This window comes from Anser anser (assembly GCF_964211835.1).
Source record: "Anser anser genome assembly, chromosome: 2".
NCBI classification, from domain to species: domain Eukaryota; kingdom Metazoa; phylum Chordata; class Aves; order Anseriformes; family Anatidae; genus Anser; species Anser anser.
In genome coordinates this window covers 89,911,657-89,922,692 of record NC_139721.1, presented here as the reverse complement: position 1 = coordinate 89,922,692, position 11,036 = coordinate 89,911,657, and the positions used below count along the sequence as shown (strand labels likewise).

The 11,036-nt window shown below is 40.5% G+C and overlaps 1 protein-coding gene across 16 annotated transcripts in view; it reads right to left on the bottom strand.

Annotated features, from left to right (window-relative positions):
• Positions 1 to 11,036, bottom strand: part of FARS2 (phenylalanyl-tRNA synthetase 2, mitochondrial) — a 260,594-nt gene that overhangs the window by 65,911 nt on the left and 183,647 nt on the right. For 7 of the 16 annotated variants that reach the window (XM_083826155.1, XM_083826160.1, XM_083826156.1 and 4 more), the window contains one exon: positions 202 to 365. The exons of 8 other annotated variants lie outside the window; for them this stretch is intronic. In XM_083826155.1, coding sequence (XP_083682281.1) covers positions 202 to 365 — 164 coding nt within the window. One more of the 16 variants, XM_083826162.1, reaches the window with a different exon arrangement.

The following is an 11,036-nucleotide window of genomic DNA, read 5'->3' as shown; positions in this document are numbered from 1 at the left end:
CAAAGAAGCAAGTTTTTTTCTGAGTATGATTTGATTGAAATTAATGTCTAACATTGTCTGCAGAACAAAGGAAAGTGAAATTTTGAGGTCGGTTCCTCTCTGGTGCCTCATGGATGTGCAGCAGGGAGAAGCATTTTTTAACACATATTCATGCAAGTGGAAAGAAAAATTATGCAGGTAACAGGTGAAGCAGCAACAAACCTTCTGAGTTCTCAATTTTTTTAGTTAACCGTACATGAAATTTGTGACTGTGACACAGCAAGATGGATTCAAATCCACAGTACAATATGATTTTCAAGCAGGCTGTCAGGACTGAATCTGGCTGAGTGACTATGATCCATCTTAGGCCATGAACTGGGAAATACCTGTCCAAAAAAAAAATAAATATGGGAAACAAACCTGGATGCTAGCCATGGTATCAAAAGAAGTCCTATGGACACAATCCCCTGCAGAATACTGTGAAGCGTACAGACCTTTTTCATTTTTCCTTGTAACCAGGAGATTCACTGCATAGGAAATGTGGGGAACACCTCTACTGCCTCCCTCCCATCTCCCCAAGAGAGGGAGGTGTTGCAGGTAAATCACAGTACTAGAAGTTCCAACCCTGGAAGTCTGCGCTACAGGTTGTTCACAGCAGTGCAAGTCCTGAAGTAAAACATTTTCCAAATTTATAATCTGATTTGGATACAGCTGGCTGCTACACTGCAGTGGATTAACACTAAAATGACTCATCACATCACTATTCAACAATTAAATGTACCTAAGTGACAAGAGAAGAAGTTTTCTTAAAAAAAATATTTAAGAAGAACCAAAGTCTCATTCAAAGTATAAACAATAATCACAGAGCCATACCTGGGAGTGTAATTTGTCCTTGAATTCATGAAATAAAATTATTTTTTCATTTAACAGTTGTCTTTATTAAATATCACCATTGACAGTTAAAAGCACTGACATAAGAAGAGCTTTAAAGTAAGGTCTGGAGATAAAGTGTTATTCCAAGGTTGTGAGAGAAGGAAGCCATAAGAGAATTTTTGATAGCTGAAGAGCCTGAGTAAACAAACCCACCATTGGAGCAAGAATAAAGAAGCTGAGATGAGAAAGAAAAGTGTGAGCTGGTAGTGGAGCAGAGACACAGTGTGTCAGCAAGATAGCAGGAAAAATGCATAAAGAATTTTGAAGAGGATTTTATTCATCCTTTACAAGCTGGGGTCTGTTTGTTAGAAAGTGATGAAATACGGCAATATATAATGGAAAAGATTATATTTCAATAGTCTGACAGGTTGTTGCATATGCAATACATCCATCAATTATTTGAGCACTTTCAATCAAACATTTGGTGCATGAACTAACAGAGTCTACATGGTTCACAGAAAAAAAAAGGAAAAAAAAAGATACACGTAGGTAGATGCAGAGTATATAAGATACAAAATGCCTCAGAGAAACCTCAGTGCTATAAGCCACCAAGTAAAATTCTGTCTCTTTAAACACGCTTAAAGCTCCTGCTTCCCCATGCCACCAAAGGATTTCCCACAGTGCTTCTACAGCACTGCAGCTGAATTTCTTGCAAGATCAGGGCCTTTGCCAATAAAGTATATCTATATCAGTACTAATGCAATAATCATTCCTTTTAGTAGAACAGCAAGCATATCTTCATCTTCAGCTAACTAAACTGCCTACACAACCAAACCTCAGTTTGGTCAGGTGTTACGTGGTCGGTTGCTAAATAAAGTTGAGAACTTGACAAAAATGCACTAGCTAGTGCTATGCTTGAGGCTGGAGTTCAGGACGAAGGGTGCATTTGGGCAGAAGCCTGAAAGGAAAAAACTCAACCAAAATCTGAACTGTAACCCAGAAAGTCGGGAAACTTCTGCTGCAGAGACCTCTATTGTTTCTGTCTCCCTTCCTCATGTGGGCAGACAGACAGATGGACTCACACATACTCTCCTTTTACATAGCAAACCATTGTATAACCACATACGGGTAACTCTGAAGCATATTTTCAGCAAAATAGGAAAATTGAAAAATCAGACTGATAAAAAAACACTTTTGCAAAGGTAACATATAAATAAATGGGCTGAGAAAGATGGCTGGGATGATCAACAAAACCTGTTACGGAATTCAGAGTTAGAAACACGTTATGTCTACCTCTTGTTGAGCTCTCCATTTGAAATACTCATTATTCTCATTTAATACATTATGAGGATTACTGTAATGTTGATACTTCTCTCTCACAGGATGCTGTGAGGACTGATTTTACATATACATTATTTTTAAAATGCAAGACAAGGTAAATGTTATGCATTATTAGCACTGGTAGAGTAATACACTGTTTTGTATGAACTCAGCATTCCCCATACAGATAGTAAATTACTACTCCAGAAGTCTCTCCTCCTTTCAACCTTCCTCACAGATTTCCTCCAACTCCCAAGCTGGTTATCGAACAAGTTAGAATGCCATTTTAAAAGACTAACAGGTTTCCCCAGGGAAAGAAATTCTGAAGACAAAATATCACAAGCAAGCTCTCCCATTAAAACACTTCTATGCAGAGATACTTTGAAAAGCTGAAATAAAATGACAGTAGAGTAAATGGTATTTCTGGTACGCTCTCAAGTGTGCCTAAAATGATCAAGAAATATAACACTCTACAATAAAAGAGGTCAGCTTCAAGCTTCACAAGACCATCTCCTGATTGAATTCAAATATACATTTTTCTGCTAATGGAAATCTATAAAACCGCAAAAATTATTATTTTTTTTTTGCTTGCATGTAACATTTTTCAAGTAGAAAACACAAGAAATCATGTGCCATTAAAACTATCATTTTGATAGGGAATTAGCTGATGCATCATAGCCACCAGACTCATCTGTGTCATCAAAATTGAAATTGAAAAAAAAATTAATCCTACCCTCTAGCCATAATTTAGTATTTCATGATTAAATTTATTGAGTCCTCTCTCACCCTTGATTGATATACTTTGATTTCACAATTAAAGACAATTAAATTATTTGAAATGCTAAGCAATTTTCTCCACAGGGGTACACTGGCGTTGTCACCTTGTTGTCACCCTGTTTCGGCTGGTAGAGAATTTGTGCTATGGATATCCTGACCCACCCGCATCCTTCTAGTCGCTGAATAAAACTGGCCTTACAAGGAAATCACTGAACACGTACTATCAGCTCTTGTACAAAGCTTCAATCTCTAATTTTTAGGCCAGTCAGGCTCTTATTTTGTTTCTATCACCCCCTACACCTATGGTGAAGCCAGGATACAGTGACCTATGGCCAAAGGAAATTAACTCTTCCAAAAACCAGAGCATATTCTGATAGAATATCTTATTCACATCTCATTAACCTTTGGAAGCTCTGGTTTCCATTCAGCTCTCCTGGTTGCAAAGGTTCTGCACTGTGCTGGTGCAGCTCATGGTCCAGTTCAGCTTGCTTGGTCTAGTCAGCCCCAACTTTTTGGGAAAAAAAAAAAAAAAAAGACAACTATGCTCTCTGTAATGACAGGGCTGATCTGAAATGTTAGCAGCAGAGAAAAACCCTCAGGTAGTTGGGCACAGAAATCAGCAACGAAAACAAAAACCAACCAAACAAAAAGAACTCGCGATAAACTGGATAGCCATGGAGAATGCAGTGATGGTGCATGAATGGAGATGGAGGCTGGATCACCGGTGAGGACAGGCTGTGGGGCCTTGCTTACCCTGGAAGGGCACCAGGCTTTGGGGAACCAAATGGCTGCCTTCCAGTACCTACAAAGAGCTTATCGAAAAGACAGAGTGAAGAGGCTGAAGGATGACCGACAACGTTAAGTCAAGATAAAGTGAAGTCCAGATTGGATACAAGCAAAAAGTTATTCACCAGGAGGATGGTTAAGCACTGGAGCAGGTTGCCCAGGCAGGCTGTGCAGTCTCCATTCTTGAAGATTTCCAAGATCAGACCAGAAAAAAAAAACTAGGAAACCCAGTTTGAAACCAGTGTCAGCCCTGCTTTTAGCAGGTTGGACTACAGACCCCCAAGGCCCCTTCCACCTAAATGAATCTGTGATCGTGTATATAAGGAGTTGCCTTTGGTTGGCAACGACTGGTTTCTCACAGCAAGGGAAACGGATTTATTCATCAGCCCCTGCATCACCACAAAGCCTTTTTCTTTTTTCTTTAAGACATATGGCAGCACTCCAATGCAGACGGTCCCACTGAACGCCACATGCGCTGCAAAGCCTCAGCATTGACCACGTGCGAAGCATGGGTCACTTGAGAACCAAAACTGAAAGGGTCTGTAGCCTCAGGGCAAGAGAAAGGCTGGAAAGCAAGTCAGGCAGGGGCATGAACCTGTGTCTTTCGCAGCAACAAACCCTCTGGAAAGATGGATTTTATTTAGGTTTGAAAGAGTAAGTAGAGAGGCACCTTGCATAATCAGTTTGAATAGTTTAAACAGCCTCCTGTAAAGGCAATACGAGGCAATACAATACTAAGCATTAAAAAATAATCTTGAATTCTTTAGAATTTTATTAGGTACAAAAATAATCAAGTTTTAGAAATGCATCAGTGTTTGAAGATAATCACTTTAAAGATTCCACAATTTAATAAAAAATGTAATACAAAAGTTTATTATAAAATTTAAAGTCATCATGTACAAGTCTGTTCTTTTTGCTGTGTAAGTTCTACCTGGAAAGGTTATTTTCTTCTAGACGATTTTATAGGAATTGTACAGAAAAGTCTCCTTCAGCCATGTTTTCTCCCAGGTCCATGAATGGATAATTTGCACTCACACAACATTATCCATTTTCAAACACATACCCTCCAAATTTTCCAGGCATCAAAAGGGGCTCTTTGGTTTTCTGTGCAGTAGTGCTATGGAAGTTACTGGTGAGTGCCATCAGACATAGACCATGCTTAAGGTGATGACATAAACAGATATTTTTCAGATTGAATGCATATGCAGTGAGGTTGCTCCACCGTGACGTAGTAGCTAAAACAGTATGAGGATACTGCCCAAAGCATAAAATGAAGTTAAGCCATAGACTGAGGGGCTTCCTTCATTTGGTTTGGTCCTCTTGTGATGGAGCGATTGCAGCTCTTTGAATCCTCTATATGAAAAGCTATCACAAAACCAGCACCTTTTGTGGAACATAGTGAATACAGAGCTGGGAAACCACATGGGCAACACTGATGGGCGCAGTCTCCACTGGGAAGACAGGTCCAGAAACTGCCTCTGTCTCTTTGTCCTTACTACAGACCACTGCGGGAAGAAGGGTCTGGCACGGATCCTGAGGCATCTTTCTAGGACAAAAAAGCCCAGCAAGGTCCCAAGCATAGATCATCTTTCAGTCCAAAAAGAGGCAATACAAGAAATGATCCAATTCCAAAAATATTATCTTGTGAATTCTGAAAACAGTAGGTTTACTCAATGCTTGAAGAAGCCAGTAAGCTTTCTCCTGGAGTCCATTTTTCTCCAGTGCCAGTACCAAAAACCCCAGTTCCTCAGGAATGCTGGGACATGAATAATTAATAATGTATGGGAGAAGAAGGAATTTTGTTAGATTAAAGCAAGAGGAAAAAAACACTGGCTCACTCATTTTATTATGTTCAAGAAATGCACAAGTCTATTTGGATGTTTAGAAAACTGCAATGGAAAGTAATCCTTTAAAAAATAATACGGATTTCCAGTCATGTTTAAAATACAATCTATGCCATTTCATCTTTTTTTCATAGGTGCTACTGCATCAGTGAGCAACAGGAATGCAATGGGGAGTTAAGTGGCAGGGAAGAAAAGGGGATAGTAGAGGGACGACTACTCACTGTTACGACAGTTATTGATCTTGAGAACACAGGCATGACAGCAGTATACAGTATTTTTTGGGCTATGCAGTTCATCCATCATTTACTCCTCAATCTAATCTCCAAACATACTGCCATTACCCAATTCCCATCAAGCTGTGCTAAATGACTCTTTCCGCAGAAGCTTACAGGGCACGACCTGCTCCTCCTCTGCCGGCACCGCAGACGCGTCTCTGTCTGTTTGTAGCCCTGACAGCTTTCTACAGCCATCCGTAACATCCTTTCAAACCAAATTTTTTCTGTCTCCTTTGGAATTGCAGGACGGGCAGACAACAGCGAAGCGGGGAGATGCTAATTGCAAATTAGTTGTGCTGCAGGTCTCCCCTGCCTCAGTTTTATCTCATTGCCACCTTCTCACCCCTTGCTTTTCTGGCCTCGCTAGGCTGTCTCTTGATTGAATTCACAAAAATGTTTGGAACCATCACCACTGTGCCAGACAAACAGCAACCACGTTCTTGGCTTGAAAGAACAATTTCAAGCCTCTGTGTCCTAGGCATTTTCCAATTAAAGGAGCACAAAGTGGATTTAAACATTCCCTTTACAGCACCAGATTTTAATGCAATCAGGTTTCAGGAGAACTGTTTTTTACAAGTCAAACAACTGATTTCAAATATGAGGGTATGGGGAAAAATGGCAATAGATTGAATAACTGCCTGCAGCAAAAATGCCCAGATTTCAAGGCCATGAAGAAAAAAATATTACTGAATGTTTCACCATATAAGAATGCATGAACAACTGTTTTGAGCCTTACCAAAGATCTAAATAATCCTGTCTGCAACAAAAAATATCCTCCCACCCCACAAACACAGACACACAATTAAACAGTCTTGAAAAGCAGATACAAAAATGAGTCAACGCATATGTATAGTAACCCAAGCCCCTAATATTCCCCTGGGCTCCAATTCGTTTTTCAACACAAACATTCATGAGATAGATGTCGCTTCTATGTACTTTTTATGTCTCACTCTATTTCTCTCCATTACCTCATCTAGTCTCCCCACGTGAACTTTTCGCTCTTCCACCACACTCCTGCGAGGAGTTCCATGGCTGCACGGATCTCATCCTGCTTGCTGTGAAGCTGGTTCCCCGTACTTTCATTTGAAGCACGCTGCCTTGTGTACTAGAAGTGGCAATGAAGCATCCTTCTCTAACCATCCTCTCCAACCCACCCATGATTTTTAGATCTCTCTCATATTCCTCCACTAAATCATCTCTACCAGACCTGGTTCTCTCAATCATTTCCTGACATTTTCCTCTGAACTTCCTGCATACCCTTGTTGAAATGGAAATCCCTGACTGTGCACAGCATTCAGCTTACACACAGAAAGGAGCACAGGAGCCCACAACCTCATCCAGGGCTGCCATCCAGGGTCTGGGAAGGTGGCAGTAGCATGGTGGAGCCACAGCTTCTTATGCTACAGCACATTTGCATCAAGAACAGCACAGAGCAGACGATTCCACTGACAGATCCCGCGGGGCCTGGCAGGGATCTGCGGCTGCCCTTCAGCCCTCCCTCTCCACCGTGAACCTGTCCCAAGGCACCAGAAGGGCCATGCATGCTTTGCAAATGCATCTCTGCTCAGAGGGCTGTAGGCGTGCATCTCTCTGTCACTCACTGTGCATCCAGACCTGTCTACAGATCAGAAATCATGTTTATTTATTTCAAATGAGAATTCCAATTATAGCACCAAATTATTCTGAGGGGGTAACAACAAAGATGCTGCTTTCGGTCCAACATGGAATTATTTCAAAGCATTTCCAACATGCTGCTAAGCAGCAGAAGTTGTAGAATTGTACAACACAAGGCGGGCTGCCAACACCAAGCTCTGCTGCAGCTGAGCAGGCAGAAGTTCAACATAAACAAAAATAATTGAAAATGAAAACTGGGGGTGGGGAGGGGAGAGGGAGTGAAGGGGGCTAGACAGACAAACAGACAAATGCCAATGTTGAGAAAGAAAACCCTAAAAAAGACAAACATTCTCAGCAAGAAGGGAGTATACCCCTTACTAAATGCACAGGGTAAAGAAACAGCTCAAAACGGGCTTGTCCCAGCACTGCTAGGAATTTGGAGAGCCAGGAAGAAGATTTAAGATCCAGGTGTAGCTCAGATGAGCTACTTCACAGGCTTAGAAACTGGCCACACGTTTTCAGAAGGCAGGAGCTCAACCTTCAGCGTGACTGAAAGCAAAGCATGCACGAAAGCAAGAACAAAATTAATAGCAAGTTTTCTAATTCTTCTTTTAATAAAGAACACGTAGCTCGCAAAGCTAACTGCTTTAAAGTTAAAATAAACTATTAAGGCACCTCCACAACTTTGATTCTGGCCTCTTAGGTGTCTTTGCCATTCACTGTGAAACTAATTTCAGAGAGACCTCAGAATTATGAACTTGTGGGATCCATGCCCATAAAGTAGCAAGCTAAAGTTGACCAGGTGAAGATTCACAGGTAATTTGCTTATTTTATTTGCTTTGACTAGGGAAAAGTGGAAATGGATTCTGCTTTGTAGAAACACAAAGCAAGCATTCATTAGAGACTGCTCCGTGATGGGTTTTGTAGCCGCAGCCCAGGCAGCAGCGCTGGAGGATCAGCTGCTGGAAACCCTGCTGGAAAAGACAGTAATTGCTAAAGGAGAGATATATTCTTCAGGCCAACGCTGGGACCCAGGGTTGATCTGGGGAGAGATAACAAACTACTGAGCTCTTTTCAATGCTCCCAGGCCAGTAGAATAACTTATTTTGGTAAGTTAGAGGCAGTTTCTACTGAGCTGTTACCATTCTGTGGTGTCAAAACATTGTACCTCAGCAGGCGTGCAACCAGATTTCAGGGAAAAGACACCTGAGAAAGCATCACTGCAACTGAGGAGCCAGGCTGAGCTCAAGGAGTGCTGAAACAATAAGCCTTAGGTTTCCTTAAGGAGGTGGCAGAAGTTTCTCATAAAAATGTTAGGTGAGTATGTTTTATTATGGTTTTGCTACCAGAATCATTTCTCAGCGTTTCTCAGCCTGTTGCTCACAGACTCCTGAAATGTCCAGAAGAAAAAAAATGCACTTACTTCTACACATACAGAAAAAAATGTGAAATAGCCTACCCATCCCTGACCCTCACCACCAGCAACAGCGCATTCAAAGTACAGTCTAATTTTTTGCTGACTCAAGGCAACACTAGTCAAGATGTATGGTGGCTTCACATTTTCTTTCCATCTCCTCATCCCAACATCCAGTCTACTAAGAGTACAAAAGAATACTGGTAAGAAAAGTAGGGTAAGTAACCAAACTGCAAAATTTATTGCTGAAAAAATAGGAGAAATAAAATCCAGCAACATAATAGACCGTTCACTGGAGGAAAACCGATCACACCATTCCCCAGTAGATCAAGAAATTTGCTCAGCACAAACACAGCAAACTAAAAGCTAGAATCTTCCCAAAGGAACAAGAAAAACTAAACACTTAAAATACTATAATGCTAACATAAAAGTCAATGTCGTGTGCTCACCTTGGATACAGTCTGACTCATCTCCATACCTAAAAAATATGTGGAGGAAGTAGTAAGTCCTAGAGTCCAAGACAGACAACTGAATTAGGAGTGTCTGACAAGATGGGGGCTGTTTATCTGGAAGGTAACAAGAGGACTGAATACATTTACACAATATAGTATTAGGAAGTATTTTTTACTTACCTTCCTACTACAAAATCAACCAGAATTAGATCACATTCCAAACTGAAACTTTGTTTTAAAAATGAGGGTTGGATAATCTGTGGAACTCATTGCCACAACATCCTACTGATATCAAGAACCAGGAGGATTAAAACACAAGTGGCTAGGTACATGAATAACCCCTGCAGTTCAACTATATGTGATCACTAACAGATGAAGATTGAGAAGACCAAGATTATAATAGAGTTATCATTTCTTAACAGTTTAGAAAAGGATTCCATACACATCCCAACAGCATCCTAGACTAGCTACTGTTGGCGAGATGACACCCAACTAGATGGGGCATTCACTGGATTACTCCAGCACTCCCTGTGTTTCTAGGGCTGTTCTCCTACCAGAATTATCCAACGGCAATACATGCTATGTGTATATCAGAATTTATACCTTAAAGGGTGTACAGCATACCCTTCAAGGGATGTTTGGGCTGTTATCACACAGCCTGAATTGAAAAAGTCAGACTTCTGTGGTTAAGGCAAACTTTTTTTAGTTTCACTGACAGCTTGTCCTAATGCTTAAGCAAACTAGTCCACGCACTTCGGTCTTCTGAGAGTTTATTTTCCATTCTATCATTACCATTTTAATTTCATGTAGAAGTTATTAATCTTTTTTTTTTTTCTTTTTTTTTTGGAGACCCAGAAACAGACCATAAGCAAGAACGTTGACAAATACAGTACACCTTGATCACTTCTTTGTGACCCTACATAACGAAATATATTCACTTTGAAAACAGGCCCTCCTAAAGATAACAGGATTCCTTGTAGAGAGAGTATCCTTCAGTAATGGAAGTGCTGATGGTCCTGTTCAGCACCCTAAAATAACTGTCAGTGGCAGACGACAAACCAAAAAGCACATGAAGAACTCTCTATCTTAGCCAGATAAAGCTGGTATGATTGCAGTAAAAGTGGAAGTTCAACTTGGAAAAGTCAAATGCAAAGCAATGACTAGTTGCCTTCTCCTTTCCTTCCCAGTTGCATGCCTGCAAGAGTTGACATTGTCATATCTGCAGACACATCTAGGAAAAAACATGCTTAGTTATAGCCTTATTTGCTCCTTCATGTTCCATTCCTGGTCTGGTGCTTCAAAATGAGAAAATTCCATAATGACTCTGTATTTTTATTTGCCCTTATTAAAGTTGGTGATAATTGTTTTTTTAGTCAGAGGTGACCAGTTTTGCATAAAAACATCACTAAGTAGAATGCTAGTGTATTACTACAACATCCACATGTCGTTCCAAAATACCAGAATACTGGAAGGACTTCTGAAGGCAACTGTAATGCAAATCTTATTATTAACTACCACTTTACCCTACTGAGCAAATATCAGCATGTCCCTCCTGAATAACAAATGTTTTTCTAACAGCAGTGATCGTATTTCTCAATGGAGAACTGAATTCACCAGCAATAAAGTCCAAGTTCCCGAAAGAGAAATGACTCTCTGTTATCTGTAGACAGATTGGATTTTAATAAGCAAAGGAAACACAGGG